General features: G+C 45.1%; 1 protein-coding gene across 2 annotated transcripts in view; it reads left to right on the forward strand.

Annotated features, from left to right (window-relative positions):
• LOC121561391 (raftlin) overlaps nt 1-18,239 on the forward strand; it is an 88,210-nt gene that overhangs the window by 64,702 nt on the left and 5,269 nt on the right. For both annotated transcript variants that reach the window (XM_045226173.1, XM_045226174.1), the window contains exons 8-9: nt 12,301-12,404; nt 17,183-17,258. In XM_045226173.1, the coding sequence (XP_045082108.1) occupies nt 12,301-12,404; nt 17,183-17,258 (180 nt within the window). The remainder of the gene's footprint in view (nt 1-12,300; nt 12,405-17,182; nt 17,259-18,239) is intronic.

An 18,239-nucleotide genomic window follows, 5' to 3' on the forward strand; every position in this document is an offset into this window, starting at 1 on the left:
ATGATCAGACTTCGTACCCAGCACATTCATTATGATAACTGCTTAAAATGTACAGTGGGGGAAAAAAGTATTTAGTCAGCCACCAATTGTGCAAGTTCTCCCACTTAAAAAGATGAGAGAGGCCTGTAATTTTCATCATAGGTACACGTCAACTATGACAGACAAATTGAGAAAAAAAATCCAGAAAATCACATTGTAGGATTTTTAATGAATTTATTTGCAAATTATGGTGGAAAATAAGTATTTGGTCACCTACAAACAAGCACGATTTCTGGCTCTCACAGACCTGTAACTTCTTCTTTAAGAGGCTCCTCTGTCCTCCACTCGTTACCTTTATTAATGGCACCTGTTTGAACTTGTTATCAGTATAAAAGACACCTGTCCACAACCTCAAACAGTCACACTCCAAACTCAACTATGGCCAAGACCAAAGAGCTGTCAAAGGACACCAGAAACAAAATTGTAGACCTGCACCAGGCTGGGAAGACTGAATCTGCAATAGGTAAGCAGCTTGGTTTGAAGAAATCAACTGTGGGAGCAATTATTAAGAAATGGAAGACATACAAGACCACTGATAATCTCCCTCGATCTGGGGCTCCACGCAAGATCTCACCCAGTGGGGTCAAAATGATCACAAGAACGGTGAGCAAAAATCCCAGAACCACACCGGGGGGACCTAGTGAATGATCTGCAGAGAGCTGGGACCAAAGTAACAAAGCCTACCATCAGTAACACACTACGCCGCCAGGGACTCAAATCCTGCAGTGCCAGACGTGTCCCCCCTGCTTAAGCCAGTACATGTCCAGGCCCGTCTGAAGTTTGCTAGAGTGCATTTGGATGATCCAAAAGAGGATTGGGAGAATGTCATATGGTCAGATGAAACCAAAATATAACGTTTTGGTAAAAACTCAACTCGTCGTGTTTGGAGGACAAAGAATGCTGAGTTGCATCCAAAGAACACCATACCTACTGTGAAGCATGGGGGTGGAAACATCATGCTTTGGGACTGTTTTTCTGCAAAGGGACCAGGACGACTGATCCGTGTAAAGGAAAGAATGAATGGGGCCATGTATCATGAGATTTTGAGTGAAAACCTCCTTCCATCAGCAAGGGCATTGAAGATGAAACGTGGCTGGGTCTTTCAGCATGACAATGATCCCAAACACACCGCCCGGGCAACGAAGGAGTGGCTTCGTAAGTAGCATTTCAAGGTACTGGAGTGGCCTAGCCAGTCTCCAGATCTCAACCCCATAGAAAATCTTTGGAGGGAGTTGAAAGTCTGTGTTGCCCAGCGACAGCCCCAAAACATCACTGCTCTAGAGGAGATCTGCATGGAGAAATGGGCCAAAATACCAGCAACATTGTGTGAAAACCTTGTGAAGACTTACAGAAAACGTTTGACCTGTGTCATTGCCAACAAAGGGTATATAACAAAGTATTGAGAAACTTTTTTTATTGACCAAATACTTATTTTCCACCATAATTTGCAAATAAATTCATAAAAAATCCTACAATGTAATTTTCTGGATTTTTTTTTCTCATTTTGTCTGTCATAGTTGACGTGTACCTATGATGAAAATTACAGGCCTCTCTCATCTTTTTAAGTGGGAGAACTTGCACAATTGGTGGCTGACTAAATACTTTTTTCCCCCACTGTATATGCAAAGTATCCTCACCGCTCATTGTCATTTCGGTGCCAGAATAATTGCACTGAAAAATTATGCAGAATATTGATTGGGATATTTTTCCCCAGCGCTCTCGTTCCCATCTTGCTGAAAGACTGACAGGTGGTTGGATTTATGAGCAGCGAAAACAAGAAAACAGGCTGGTTCACTGAGAATTCTATCAATATTGTTGTGTTGAAGCAGGAAGTGCAGCTTTTCTCAGAGATTTTGTTTTCGTATTGCACAGAACATGTCAAAACTTCTGTTTTAATTGATAGCAAACTCCTAAAATGTAACGATCCCGGCAGTCTGAGTCGGGTCCTGTCTGTGGACTAGTTTTTCTGCTCGTGATCTCCAGTTTCCCGAGGGTTCTGGAACGCTCCGGGGAGCTCTCTTGATTTCCGCACCTGCATCCCATCAGCAATCTGCACACCTGGTCCTGATCATCACCCTTCTTAGGCTCTGGCCTAACATCCATTCCCTGCCGGATCGTTAGCCATGAACAGTAGGTTTACCAGAGTATCAGTCTTAGAGCTTCTAGCGTTAGTTTTGTTGTTTTTGCACCTTGTTGGTTTGTTGTTTACTTACCTCCGTTTTGTTCCATCTGCAGTCACTCGTCCGGAACCTTCATCCAACCTCTGCCTGGTGGTCGGCGGCTGCCGAGCCATGATGGGATCAACCACTGCACCCCCAACAACTAATCAACGCCGCCCGCTCTGTTCCCTGGATTATTCAGCATCACTCTTGAATTTGTAAATAAACACTCACCTTCGTTTCAACTTACCTTGTCCTGGTCTGCTTCTGGGTTCTGGCTTTGTAACTCGTGACAGAACGATCCGGCCAGTAATGAACCCAGCGGACCTGGACTCTGTTCGCCATGCCATTACCCATCAGGAGAAGATGTTGGGCCATCATAGCACGGTACTACAGGAGATCGCGTTGTCAGTTCGGAACCTTTCTACCGGTCTGACGGAGGTCCAGAACCAACGCAAGTTTCCGGTGGAGGATCCACTACCGGTTTCACCCATCTCGCCTGCCGCTTCTGGAGCTGTGTCCTTCCGTGAGCCCAAGGTTCCGACGCCGGATAAATATGAGGGGGAGCTGGGAAGATGCCGTTCCTTCCTTATGCAGTGTGGATTAGTGTTCGATCTACAGCCCTACTCTTATGCCACAGACAAGGCTAGGATAGCCTTTGTGATTGAGTTGCTGCGTGGTCGAGCGCTGGAGTGGGCTTCAGCCGTTTGGGAACGACAGGATCCCTGCATGGCTTCATACCAGGGGTTCACGGCCGAGATGAGGAAGCTCTTCGACCATTCCGTCCGAGGGAGGGACGCAGCTAGGCGCCTGTTTTCGCTTCGCCAAGGAACTCGCAGCGTGGCCGACTTCGTGATCGAGTTCAAGACGTTGGCTGTGGAGAGTGGGTGGAATGAGGAGTCTCTGCAAGCGGCCTTTTACCAGGGTCTGTCGGAGCAGCTCAAGGATGAGTTGATCTCCTATCCGGAGCCTAGTGATCTGGACAGCTTGGTAGCCTTGTCTAGTCGGGTGGATAATCGAGTCCGAGAGCGAAGGAGGGAGAAGCAATGGGTTCCGTCCAACCGATCAGCTTCTCAGGTTCCAGTCGGGTCGGGGATTGGATCAGAATACGTCGATCATCGGCCACCACACAGGATTAGTGGAGAGGTTCTGTCTCCCGATTCTGAACCCATGCAAGTGGGGCGGCACGGGTTAACCAAGGAGGAGCGCCAACACAGACGTAGGACTAACTGTTGCCTCTACTGTGGTGGTTCGGGACATTACCTCGCCACTGGTTCCCGGCGGTCGTCAAACTGCGCGGCTCGCTAAAGTTGGGAGGACTTTTAGCGAGCCAGTTTCGACCTCTCAATACCTCTGTCAGACCCCGTTTCCCGGCTACCCTTATGAACAGGAATCAGAGCTTAGCGATTAACGCTTTTATCGATTCAGGTGCCGATGGAAGCTTTCTAGATGCCGAGTTGGTGGAACAGCTGGGGCTTTCCAAGGAGCAATTGCCGGAAGCCATTGAAGCTACCACTCTGGACGGCAGTAGTCTGGCACGTATCACGATGAGGACTGAACCGGTTAAGATGCTGTTGTCGGGGAATCATTCTGAGATGATTTCATTCTTCATTCTGCCGTCTTCCCATGTTCCTCTGGTCCTTGGATACCCCTGGCTGAAGGAACACAATCCCACGTTCGATTGGGTGACGGGCAAGGACGAGTTGGAGCCTTGATTGTCATGCTAACTGTCTCAAGACTGCCTGTCCCCATTCGGTTCCCAGTCAGGTGATTGAGGCTAAACCCCCAGATTTGTCCCTGGTTCCCGAGACATATCACGATTTGGGGGAAGTTTTCAGTAAGCAGAAGGCTCTGTCACTCCCTCCCCACCGACCATATGATTGTGCCATCAACCTGTTCCCTGGAGCTGTCTACCCCAAGGGAAGGTTATACAGTATCTCCCGACCTGAACGTGAGGCTTTGGAGACCTACATCAAGGAGTCCCTAGCTGCTGGTCTCGTTCGTCCCTCGTCATCACCCCTGGGGGCAGGATTCTTCTTTGTGGGTAAGAAGGATGGCTCTCTTCGACCGTGTATTGATTATCGGGGTTGAATGACATCACGGTCAAGAACAAGTATCCCCTGCCCTTGATGAGTTCTGCCTTCGACTCCTTACAGGGTGCTACGGTGTTCACCAAGCTAGACCTACGCAATGCGTATCACATGGTCCGGATCAGAGAGGGGGACGAGTGGTTGACGGGTTTCAATACACCCGATGGGTCACTTCGAGTATCAGGTGATGCCGTTTGGACTGACCAATGCTCCAGCGGTATTCCAGAGTATGGTGAACGACGTCCTGAGAGATATGATCGGTCTCTTTGTGTTTGTTTACCTGGATGACATTCTGATCTTCTCGAAGGAACCTTCCGACCATGTCCAGCATGTCCGGCAGGTTCTGCAGCGATTGTTGGAGAATCGCCTGTTCGTGAAGGCCGAGAAGTGCGAGTTTCACGCCCACACGACATCCTTTCTCGGGTACATCATCTCCAGGGGAGAGATTAGGATGGACCAGGAGAAGGTTAGAGCGGTTCTGGAATGGGCCCAGCCCGGTACGAGATTGCAGCTCCAGAGATTTTTGGGGTTTGCGAATTTCTACCGCAGATTCATCCGGGATTACAGCCGTGTGGCCGCTCCGTTAACTGCCTTGACTTCCAGTATCAGGACCTTCAAGTGGAATCCGGAGGCGGATCGAGCGTTTCTGGATTTGAAGAGGCGATTCACCAACGCACCGATTCTCTCTCAACCGGACACGGCCCGTCAGTTCGTCGTTGAAGTGGACGCGTCTGATGTGGGGAGTTGGCGCCATCCTGTCGCAGCGATGCTCCACGGACAGTAAACTCCATCCCTGCGCCTACTACTCTCGTCGCCTTTCGCCTGCGGAGAGGAATTACGATGTGGGTAACCGGGAGCTTCTCGCGGTGAAACTTGCCTTGGAGGAGTGGCGCCACTGGTTGAGGGGCGGAGCAACCGTTTATTGTCTGGACTGACCACAAGAATCTTGCTTACGTGCAATCGGCTAGACGTCTCAACTCCCGCCAGGCCAGGTGGTCGTTGTTTTTCGGACGATTCAATTTTTTCCCTGACGTTCCGACCTGGATCTAAGAACGGCAAGGCGGACGCCTTGTCTCGGATGTTCTCCAAGACGGAGGAGAGTGGGTCCAAGACCGAGACAATTCTCCCCGGAACTGCGTCGTGGGAGCTGTTAGGTGGAAGATTGAGGAGGAGGTGATGGCGGCTCTTCGGACGCAGCCCGGTCCCGGTAACGGTCCACCCGGTCGGTTGTTTGTGCCTGAGTCGGTTCGTCCTGCGGTCCTCAAATGGTCCCCACGCCAGCAAGATGGCTTGTCACCCTGGCGTGGCTCGGACAATGGCGTTTCTTCGCAGACGTTTTGGTGGCCTGCCATGGCCGAGATACTCGGGGTTATGTTGCTGCCTGTCCAGTGTGTGCGCAGAATAAGAGTACCAATCGGCCCAGCTCTGGACTACTTCACCCCCTTCCTATTCCCCGGCGACCATGGTCGCATCTGGCCCTGGACTTTGTCACTGGGTTGCCCGCTTCTGAGGGGAACACGGTCGTTCTGACTATCGTGGACAGATTCAGCAAGTTCGCCACTTTGTGCCAATTGCCAAGCTTCCCTCTGCCTCGGAGACGTCCGAGATCCTGGTTAGGGGAGGTTTTCAGGGTCCACGGGTTGCCCAGTGATATCGTTTCCGACCGTGGCCCTCAGTTTACCTCTGCTGTCTGGAAGTCCTTCTGTTTGGCCATTGGAGCTACAGTCAGTCTCACATCTGGTTTTCACCCCCAATCTAATGGTCAGGCGGAGAGAGCCAACCAGAAGATGGAATCCACGCTACGCTGCCTGGCCTCTTCCAACCCCACCTCCTGGGTCTCTCAGTTGCCTTGGGTTGAGTATGCCCACAATACTCTCCCTACATCTGCCACTGGGATGTCTCCCTTCCAGTGCCTGTATGGCTACCAACCTCCCTTGTTCCCTTCTCAGGAGAAGGAGCTCTCAGTGCCTTCTGTTCAGGCCCATATTCGCCGTTGCCACCGGACCTGGCATCGGGCCAGAAAGGCACTCCTTAGAGTTTCGGACCGGTATCAGCTCCAGGCGAATCGTCGCCGGATCCCCGCTCCCACCTACACCATCGGAGATAGGGTCTGGTTGGCCACACGGGATCTTCCTTTACGGACTGAGTCTAGGAAGTTGTTACCGAAGTTCATTGGTCCGTTTGTGGTGGAGAAGGTGATCAATCCGGTGGCAGTTCGACTCAATCTCCCGAGGACGCTCAGAGTCCATCCCACCTTTCATGTCTCCTGCCTCAAGCCTGTTTTCCTCAGTCCTCTGTTGCCTCCTCCGCCTCCTCCTCCTCCTCCTCGGATGATCGGAGGTGGTCCTGCCTACACGGTGCGACGCATCATGGATTCCAGACGGCGGGGCCGGGGTTTCCAGTATCTCGTGGACTGGGAGGGGTATGGTCCTGAAGAGAGGAGTTGGATTCGCGGCGACAGATCCTAGATGCTGACCTCATCCGTGACTTCTACCGCCTCCATCCTGGCGCTCCGGGGAGTCCGCCCGGTGGCGTTTCGTCGGAGGGGGGTACTGTAACGATCCCGGCAGTCTGAGTCGGGTCCTGTCTGTGGACTAGTTTTTCTGCTCGTGATCTCCAGTTTCCCGAGGGTTCTGGAACGCTCCGGGGAGCTCTCTTGATTTCCGCACCTGCATCCCATCAGCAATCTGCACACCTGGTCCTGATCATCACCCTTCTTAGGCTCTGGCCTAACATCCATTCCCTGCCGGATCGTTAGCCATGAACAGTAGGTTTACCAGAGTATCAGTCTTAGAGCTTCTAGCGTTAGTTTTGTTGTTTTTGCACCTTGTTGGTTTGTTGTTTACTTACCTCCGTTTTGTTCCATCTGCAGTCACTCGTCCGGAACCTTCATCCAACCTCTGCCTGGTGGTCGGCGGCTGCCGAGCCATGATGGGATCAACCACTGCACCCCCAACAACTAATCAACGCCGCCCGCTCTGTTCCCTGGATTATTCAGCATCACTCTTGAATTTGTAAATAAACACTCACCTTCGTTTCAACTTACCTTGTCCTGGTCTGCTTCTGGGTTCTGGCTTTGTAACTCGTGACATAAAATGAATTGGACTTTTAACATAAATTAGGAGTTATTACAGTATCTTTTTGCGCAGTATTCACAATCACATTGGTAGAATGTGGTATGATTGGGACAGTTTAGATATGTAGAGCTGTTTGTGGCCAAACTGTTTATGGTCTGTAATCTAGAAAGTCAGACCTTCCTCAAATGTCACTAATGTCATGTTCAATGTCACGGGTCATTTTGACAGCAATTTTTTTTATAAACAAGGTACTTTAAATTCATATTAGTCAATATGTATTCACCATATAAGAATGTATATGTTAGACCATTTAATCAAGACAAGTAAGGCTAAATAATAACTGTACAGCTGCTCAGAATTCTGTGTAGGTCTATGGATGGACATTCTACCTTAGACAATCGGCAAAATTCTTCCCATTTTCTTAACTAAATGACTGGTGGAGATATGCTCTGATGAAGGTCGACTGACATAAAGCTCGGCTACAATGAAAGTGTGCAGAGACTTTTTCCTATTTCTACAATAAATGACTAAATGAACTGAATAGGACATACAGTCGATGTTCATGGAGCCCGCAAAATGAATAACTAGACATAATTTCCTACACAATGAAACTCAAGTTAGGACTGTGCTCCCGTCTCTCGTATCAAAAGGAAAATCAATATGGAAGTTCAGCCTTGGATATAATGCAATGCCTCCCCTTATCATTGAACTCTTAGAGCTGCAACAAAAAGTTCCTCTCCTTGAGACCTCTGAGAAATATTCTTTATAGATTTTGCAACCTTGTTATTAGTTCTCATTCATGGAAGGGAATGAAATGCTTAGTATAGCGGCATGTTAGTGTATTTCTAACGTTCTCATAATTTCTAGATAAATTCTGTAACAAATACCATGTGTGACAACTGACAACAGCAGGAAGTGGATGTGTGTGAATATCATTTTATGATAGCACTATTGCTAATATTTAATGCCTAACTGTGTCCTTTGGGGTTTTGGAATGCATGTGGTGCAATGTGGTCAACATTTGGGTTATACATTACTTGAGATTTTATCAAGTGTTATACTTAAGTGATAATGCCCGAGAAGCCGGTGTTTGGAGGACATATTTGCACGGGTGTTGTTTTATACAACGGGTTACCAACATATTCAAATAATGGTTGACATATTTTCATTAAAAACGTTATTTTGATGAATTTATTCATACTATTTCATCCTTCCACAAGATATAGTCCCGACACAAATCTAGGGTTGCTACCCATGCCTGCTTGTCGTTCGTTCTATCTGTTTGGTTGCCAGAGAAGCGACCCAGTTGTTCAGTCTTTTTGTTCTGTATGTTCTACTTACACATATAAACAATAGCCTAAATGTATGCTAATTTTGCTGGGTGGCAATGAGGAGATTTGGAATCTTTACACAAAGGCATCTTTCCCCCACACGTTTCCATGGCATTTTCATTGTTTTGGTTGAGTTCCATTGACCTCTTTACTGCATCTATTCACAATATGGCTATGTGTGTAATATATATAGGACTTAACATGTTTAACTGTTTAACACTCAATAATGGTTTTCTAAATGCTCATTAAGATGCCTTACTACAAAAAAGATCATACTAAATGCCTTCATCCATTACATTGAACAACAAGGGCATCATGTTTTCCCAGTGTTACCTCAGTTTCTCACAGGCTATATTAAATTTAACCCAAAAGTGCATGGCCATTATCCGGAGAGGCATTATACAGAGAACTCTACCAGTAACAATACTGTGTGCTTGAGACATTGACATTGTTGTCATTCATTCCCAGCAGCTGTATAGCGGCCTGAGCTTTGAAGAGCACTACTTCAGTCACCAGACACCAAATTATGTCAAAATGGGATTAAAGACCAACACCATAGCGTAAAGATGCCAATAAAGAATCTTTGGAGAGTGAATTTCAGACAGAGGACACTTTAGACGTGGGTGTGTGTAGCTGTGTATGTGGGTGTGTGGGTGCGTGGGTGGGTGTAATCGGTCAGAGGGCCTCTCATGTTAACTTGTAGTCTAGACTCTAGTTCTCCCAACATTTGTCTGTCATGTTGCTAAGTTTGACTGAATGGATGTAATGAGCTGAAATATGCCATAAATCCTATTGGTGCTGCCCGATTTGAGCAGCCAATTAGCATGCAGTGGGTGTTGCAAAATGTTGAATAGCCAAAATAAACTAAAGTATACATCACTGTCGGATGAATACCTCGTAACTCCAATTTTGCACTTTTTTCTTTTTTCTTTTACATGAATTGAAAGCAGTAACTCCCCTCAATTAATTCTGAACATTTCATGACTCTAGGACCAAGAACATTTATTCAAAATAGCTTCTGAAGTTTCATAATTGTATGTTAATTAATGAGAAAATATGGCAGTTTTTTCCATTTCCTGAAAAGTTTCTGTTTTGGAGATGAGGTTTTCATCCAACAGCACCAATGGGTCTTGGGGAAATTAGTAAGAACTTACATAATCTTTAAAAAGTTGTCTAAGCGTAGATATTGCTTGTTATTTGGCTATTGCCTGAAATATTTATTTTAACACACTGGTCAAAAGTAAACCAAGGCATGTCAATAGTCATGTAGCAGCCGGTGTGGCAGGGAGACCACTGAAAGGATCATTAAAGTGTATCCTTTGCCAATTTCTCTTTCCGCTCAAGCCGAGGTGAGACAAGAGCTGACCTAGATACAGAAACCAATTTTCACTGTCCCTGCATTGAGTCCACTCCTACGGTCAGACTAGTTTGATGAGGGATGTGAAAACTATGCTGATGGCTTGTGGATGAGGAAGTTCCCAGATAATTCTGCTCACCAAAATATGTGACTAATACGTCATATTGGTTGACATCTAGGCTAACTACAATGGTTAAATGTCAAAATGTTGACATATTCTACTGAGACTGTGTTGATTATTATTATTATTATTATTATTATTATTATTATTATTATTATACTGTATATGGTGTGATTGGTCTTCATTACAGCTTTTGGTTTTCAAAAATGTTTTCAATCACTCTCAATTATTGACATGCGGAGTAGGGACTTTTAAGCCTTGTTTCAGGATCAGCCATTCATTATCCATGAGAATATAATGAGATTGTGGTGGAAGAAGTGCAGCCCAGTCCAAAGACAAAGTGATAGCTAGAGGGCTAGAGGAGTAGTCTAGATAATGTCCCTGGGCTGATAGACCAGACTACAGCCTGTAAAAACATGAAGGTAGAATTAGACTTATTGAAAAAAGGGAGCTATGTCTGTCATGTCTACTCAAATAGAAACGGTGGAGAATTACCTCAAAACAATAGAGCTCTGTTTTCTTTCATCCAACTCTTAGTGCACTTTGAACCCAAGAGTTGAACTCAACCTCACCCTGCTAGTTTTACTCTATAACACTGTTCTGTTTTGAAATCTTAGCCTCTATCTCACCGTTCTCCACTCTTGATAATGTAGCCCTTTACCACCCTAGCTTGCACCCCAACCTATGGCTCTTTTTTAATATATAGATGATATTTAACACACAAATCAGAACGCAAAGTTACTGCTAAGACACCGGGTTCCGTTTCTCATGAGCTGATACAGCAAGGTGTCCATGGTAAGATCAGGGGAGGGAATCTTCCAGAACATGATTCACTCTCAGTCGAGTCTCAGTTACGCTCAGGAATGGAGAGGGCCATTAAACAAAACTTATTTCCCAATGTACTTTGCTTTTATGGCTTTGAAAAAGTGTGAATTTCTGGCAGAGGTTCCAACACAAACCCTAAAACACAGCTCTCACAGCTCTGAATTTCCCGAGGGATGCTGGGACGGCAAATGCCAACGTAAATAACAGTTGCAACAGAGCCCTCTCTACCCTACTACAGTGTTTCTCGAACGATGGGTCCTGGCCAATTCTCACTGGCTTGTGGCTTAAGACTTGTTTCTGGTTATAGAGATATTGTTTTGTCTATGTGTTAGATTGGGACCCACTGCCCTCAGCCTGTACTGTAGATGCCCGTATAGCACTACAATGTGCGCATGCATATGTTGTATGCGTGTGTCTTTGCATATCTGACACGTTCTGGGGTTTGTCAGTGAGGGCAGATGGAGGAGATGGAAAACCACATACACTTCCTGTGTGAGCAGAGGCGTTAGCGCATGTGTGCGTGCGACTAGCGTGTGTCTTTAACCCAAATCCCATGTGCACTACACTGTCATACCCGCAAACAATCTAACAGAAATGCATGTATTTTGGTATGGATCATACATAGTTCATCATCTGTTGTCAAGAGCTTGTGTAATCGTGACTCTTTTGATAGGGTTTTAATGGTTTATGTGTTTATGTATGCATACATTTATGTGTGTGTGTGCCTGTCTGCCTGTGTGTGTTTTTGTACGTAACGATGTGACGATTATGGAATTTTGGGTAACGATTACTTGTCATGCAAATGGACACGGTTAGTGTCATAATTGTCATTATTTAAATAAATAAAATTAGCATCATAATGCATCTCTGAAAAATAGCTACGACAAACCAAATGAATACAACACAGCTTTGGTAACACCCCTGTCTCAAAAACGAATAGTTTTGACCGCTTGGAACTTTGGGAAATGAAGCTTCTCCTTCCAATGGTGCCGTTCTGCTCGTAAAATGACTACCAACTTTACCCACTTCATGTAAAAAACTGCTATTGGGTAATTTATATCTACTTGAATATGAAGTTGAATCCCCCCCCCTTCTCCTAAAATGAATATGTATTAAGACGATTATGACGATAATGTTTTAAGTTCACAGTTATTGTCCATAATTATCGGTTCTACGATTATACAATAATTGTGCCAGCCCTACTCGTACGTGTGCTTGTGCGTACGTGTATGCGTGTGTGTGTATAGTGTCTGTGTATAACTGTAGTATGTAATATTAATGTGTGTGTATTCTCTCTTTAGGGTTTGCAGGTGAAGACAGACTATGTTCCCCTGCTCCAGTCTCTTGCCATGTATGGTTGGAGACTAACATGTGTGCTGCCTACACCCATCATCAAGACCAACAGGTAACTACTCTCACCTTCCAATACACACTATCAATAATATTGAGTTAGGGCCTGAATGACCATATCATTTATATCCTGGTTACCTAACTCTGGTATTGATTGGTCAACATGATTAACCCTCTGGAGATTAAACTGCCTTCTCTTTGATTTCAATGAACACCCATCTCATTTAGACAAAGCGATGGTCAGCCCATATCACTGGTCCGTTAACAGCTCAACTTAAATGGATTGTGAAATCAGTCAGAAGAACTCAACAGGCTGTTCAACAAAAATACTAACTGGCCCCAATTGGCGAGTTCATACGTAACAGCGTGTGGTGCGAGACAGTTTAAACCCACAAATGTGTGTAACTGGAAAATCCCTTCAGAGAAATGTAACGGTTCTTCTGCTCAGCCTCTGCTGACTCATTCATCTTATATGAGGACTGCAACCACACATTCGCTAACAGTCAACAGCTCAGTCACAACATGACTTCCAAGTCCTCAATAATACTTGTCTCTCATCTGAAACCCCAGTTTACACAGTCACAAGCACTCATCATTATCACAAGTCAGAACACGTCCAATCCAATGATACTGTATGTACTCATTGAATTGATTCTTGAAGAATATAACTTATAAATAAATGCCTTATGAGCTTAGTTCAACTGTTGTACCCCATCAGAACCCCAACTATAACTTTGTTTTACTCCAATGTTTGTAAACAAAGTGAATGTAAACAAACACTGTATAGCCTCAAAACATGGTTAAAACTATACTTTTGATGTCATGGATGGTCAGTCCTTGCATCCATAGCTCTGTCTTTGAATTTGAATGTTAACATTTCTCCAACCCCATCCCCCCGCTTTTTACCGAAACAGTGGTGGGGAGAACGCTTTGCTATTGTTTCAACTACTGTTTGCCGCTATTAGTCAGAGTTATGAAATGTGTTATGTCATGCTTATGAAAACTCCAAGTATATGCTTAGAGTTCAACACGGTTGCAGTTATATGTTTCCCTTGCGTACCCTTGTCTCTGCTGGTCGTGTTTGTGACCGTTCCAGAGCATAGCTGATTAATTACCGCTCTATTTTCATCCCTTGTTTTCTCATCACTCTTTTTTTTTTTATCCCTCTCTCTCAAAATGCCAAAACACAACAGCGCAACATGGCTAATTAATCAGAGAGCCGGCCTAGATATAACAACACAGCAACGCTAATTTCTCTCCATTTCTGAAACACTCGTCTCTTTGTGTACAGCAACGATAGCAGTGACCCATTTCAGATTAGCTTAGTCATTACACTTGTATTATGTTGACTCTTCCATTTTTACAACTATATTACGCTAATGCACGTTGGGATACTGTCTGTGGATGAGCAAAGTGCACTTGTTCCGAAGGAGTCTACATGGAGTCTGTTATGCATAAACCTACTTACACACTAGTTAGCATCTAAAGTGAACACCCACCGAGACTCGAGGCTTCTTTAATCAACGTACAATGAATGTGAAGGTGCACGTGGTAATGTACAGTATATTTCTGCCACATGGAACATGTTACATTTGGTGTAAATCTGATGTTTGGACATCGTAACTGTTTTAGTAGATAGGTAAGTGCTTCATAATACCTTTATAAGAAATGCTTAACATTACTCTACAGAAAACATGAATAAAGCTGATATGAACAACCACAGGTAACCACTAAACACGATACACAAGGTTCCCTACCACTGTACCGAAGAAAGTCTTGTTGCTGGTATATGAATGTGCTGTTCCAGTACTGCAGACACAGACAGCTATGAGAGGACTGCAGCAGCAAGGGGCCTGTCATTTTCAAACACATCCGCTCCGTTCTACTTTAATAGGCTTGGGCTTTTTCTGAGGACTCAGGTTGGCTTTTTCTGCTTTCATTCAGCAAGAAGCTGTCCGGCAATCTGACAGCCTGGAAAATAGGTTGTTGGAAACGCAGGGTAAGGAGGTAGGGATCGGGATGGTTTAGATAGTAAGCCTCTGCAGGAGATCTGGAAGCCCATTTGATGTTGTGGGGAAGATTTGCAGCCAGCTCTATACCGTTGTCACCCTATCATACATTTTCATTGTTCTTCATATGCCAAGTTAACGATCCAGCTTAACTCAAAGCTGCTTCTTCCCTGTGTGTGTAAGAGTACATCTATTTTAATGGATGAGGGATTCCGAGAGAGGAAGTGACAGAGAGAGCGATCTGGAGAGGGGGATATAAAACAAGAGAGAAGGGAAAAGGGAAAGGATGGATAAAGCCTACATGAAGCTCATACAAGAGGAAGAGGCAGATAAGTAAAGTGAAGGAGACAGATAGTTAGAGACAGCAGGCTAAAGTAAGAAACAGAGACGAGACATGCGTGTCGGATGGAGAGACGAAGGAGAGAAACAGAGTGAAGGTTATGCGTGTGAGAAGGAACGAAGAGAGACGAACAGGAGAGAGAGCAAGCACGAGAGACAGGAAGCCCACTGATGACAGAATCTCCTTGGTGGATTAGTCTGTCATCTGTACTGTATGGATTATCCATAAATGAACACAGTGTGACATGTGCATGGACAGGGATTATTTTGGAGAAGTTTATGAGGACAGCCATGTTTTGGGGAAGCCAGTGAACATGGTCTCTTTCTCTTGGTGTCTGAGCTCTCTCCTAAGCATAGAACATATTCACGTTTACATACAGTGGGGAAAAAAAGTATTTAGTCAGCCACCAATTGTGCAAGTTCTCCCACTTAAAAAGATGAGAGAGGCCTGTAATTTTCATCATAGGTACACGTCTACTATGACAGACAAAATGAGAGAAAAAAAATCCAGAAAATCACATTGTAGGATTTTTAATGATTTTATTTGCAAATTATAGTGGAAAATAATTATTTGGTCAATAACAAAAGTTTCTCAATACTTTGTTATATACCCTTTGTTGGCAATGACACAGGTCAAACGTTTTCTGTAAGTCTTCACAAGGTTTTCACACACTGTTGCTGGTATTTTGGCCCATTCCTCCATGCAGATCTCCTCTAGAGCAGTGATGTTTTGGGGCTGTCGCTGGGCAACACGGACTTTCAACTCCCTCCAAAGATTTTCTATGGGGTTGAGATCTGGAGACTGGCTAGGCCACTCCAGGACCTTGAAATGCTTCTTACGAAGCCACTCCTTCATTGCCCGGGCGGTGTGTTTGGGATCATTGTCATGCTGAAAGACCCAGCCACGTTTCATCTTCAATGCCCTTGCTGATGGAAGGAGGTTTTCACTCAAAATCTCACGATACATGGCCCCATTCATTCTTTCCTTTACACGGATCAGTCGTCCTGGTCCCTTTGCAGAAAAACAGTCCCAAAGCATGATGTTTCCACCCCCATGCTTCACAGTAGGTATGGTGTTCTTTGGATGCAACTCAGCATTCTTTGTCCTCCAAACACGACGAGTTGAGTTTTTACCAAAAAGTTCTATTTTGGTTTCATCTGACCATATGACATTCTCCCAATCCTCTTCTGGATCATCCAAATGCACTCTAGCAAACTTCAGACGGGCCTGGACATGTACTGCCTTAAGCAGGGGGACACGTCTGGCACTGCAGGATTTGAGTCCCTGGCGGCGTAGTGTGTTACTGATGGTAGGCTTTGTTACTTTGGTCCCAGCTCTCTGCAGGTCATTCACTAGGTCCCCCCGTGTGGTTCTGGGATTTTTGCTCACCGTTCTTGTGATCATTTTGACCCCACGGGGTGAGATCTTGCGTGGAGCCCCAGATCGAGGGAGATTATCAGTGGTCTTGTATGTCTTCCATTTCCTAATAATTGCTCCCACAGTTGATTTCTTCAAACCAAGCTGCTTACCTATTGCAGATTCAGTCTTCCCAGCCTGGTGCAGGTCTACAATTTTGTTTCTGGTGTCCTTTGACAGCTCTTTGGTCTTGGCCATAGTGGAGTTTGGAGTGTGACTGTTTGAGGTTGTGGACAGGTGTCTTTTATACTGATAACAAGTTCAAACAGGTGCCATTAATACAGGTAACGAGTGGAGGACAGAGGAGCCTCTTAAAGAAGAAGTTACAGGTCTGTGAGAGCCAGAAATCTTGCTTGTTTGTAGGTGACCAAATACTTATTTTCCACCATCATTTGCAAATAAATTCATAAAAAATCCTACAATGTGACTTTCTGGATTTTTTTTTTTTGTCTGTCATAGTTGACGTGTACCTATGATGAAAATTACAGGCCTCTCTCATCTTTTTAAGTGGGAGAACTTGCACAATTGGTGGCTGACTAAATACTTTTTTTCCCCACTGTACATCATTGCTGCAAAGTCCTTTTTGGTTTCTTGTGTTAACCAGAGAGGACAGAAAGGGAAGAAAGCAGAATTATCGAGGTTGACCACTGCTATGTAACTCACATCTCACTGTGGTAAATGTCAGCCATTAATATAGCATCAGCACTGACCATAATAGTCACACAAACCAATAGAAGGTATAGTCTAGAGTGTGGATTGCTCCCCCATGTGGAACCGGAGCATTATAATACAAACTGCATTTTTCATTCCTCTCTTGCTCGCTCTGAAATGACCCCAAGTAGTTCTAAAAGAGCTTGTGGCAATGTGATTGTGTGACATCGATTTATTTATCGATGGTACAGACATTGTCCTCTACAAATAAAGTAGCAAATTAACTATCGAGAAAATGGCTATGGTTCCAAAGTTATTTGTATTTCAGTTCTAATTATATTCTCTCTCCCTCCCTCTCTCTCCATATTAATCTCTACCTTTTACCTCTCCATCTCCCAATCTCTCCCTCTGCCCTAGTGATGGAAGTTTGGCCACCAAGCAGGTCGTTTTTCTTCAGAGACCTGTCCTTTCCCGCAAGAGGAGGGAATCCAAGGTACGTGACCTCTCATTCCTCCCAGTGTTTGTCTTGGCACATGTAGGTCGGCTCGCAGCGCTCCAAGGACAACATCACCCCTCACCATCCCGGCCCATACCACAGTTGTTTTTGTTTTCACATAGATACAGTGGGTAGAACAAGTATTTGATACACTGCCGATTTTGCAGGTTTTCCTACTTACAAAGCATGTAGAGGTCTGTCATTTTTATCATAGGTACACTTCAACTGTGAGAGACGGAATCTCAATCAAAAATTCAGAAAATCACATTGTATGATTTTTAAGTAATTAATTTGCATTTTATTGCATGACATAAGTATTTGATACATCAGAAAAGCAGAACTTAATATTTGGTACAGAAAACTTTGTTTGCAATTACAGAGATCATATGTTTCCTGTAGGTCGTGACCAGGTTTGCACACACTGTAGCAGGGATTTTGGCCCACTCCGCCATACAGACCTTCTCCAGATCCTTCAGGTTTCGGGGCTGTCGCTGGGCAATACGGACTTTCAGCTCCCTCCAAAGATTTTCTATTGGGTTCAGGTCTGGAGACTGGCTAGGCCACTCCAGGACCTTGAGATGCTTCTTACGGACCCAGCCACGACCCATCTTCAATGCTCTTACTGAGGGAAGGAGGTTGTTGGCCAAGATCTTGCGATACATGGCCCCATCCATCCTCCCCTCAATACGGTGCAGTCGTTCCTGTCCCCTTTGCAGAAAAGCATCCCCAAAGAATGATGTTTCCACCTCCATGCTTCACGGTTGGGATGGTGTTCTTGGGGTTGTACTCTTCCTTCTTCTTCCTCCAAACACAGCGAGTGGAGTTTAGACCAAAAAGCTCTATTTTTGTCTCATCAGACCACATTACCTTCTCCCATTCCTCCTCTGGATCATCCAGATGGTCATTGGCAAACTTCAGACGGGCCTGGACATGCGCTGGCTTGAACAGGGGGACCTTGCGTGCGCTGCAGGATTTTAA

This window comes from Coregonus clupeaformis, chromosome 17, assembly GCF_020615455.1.
Source record: "Coregonus clupeaformis isolate EN_2021a chromosome 17, ASM2061545v1, whole genome shotgun sequence".
Classification (NCBI taxonomy): domain Eukaryota; kingdom Metazoa; phylum Chordata; class Actinopteri; order Salmoniformes; family Salmonidae; genus Coregonus; species Coregonus clupeaformis.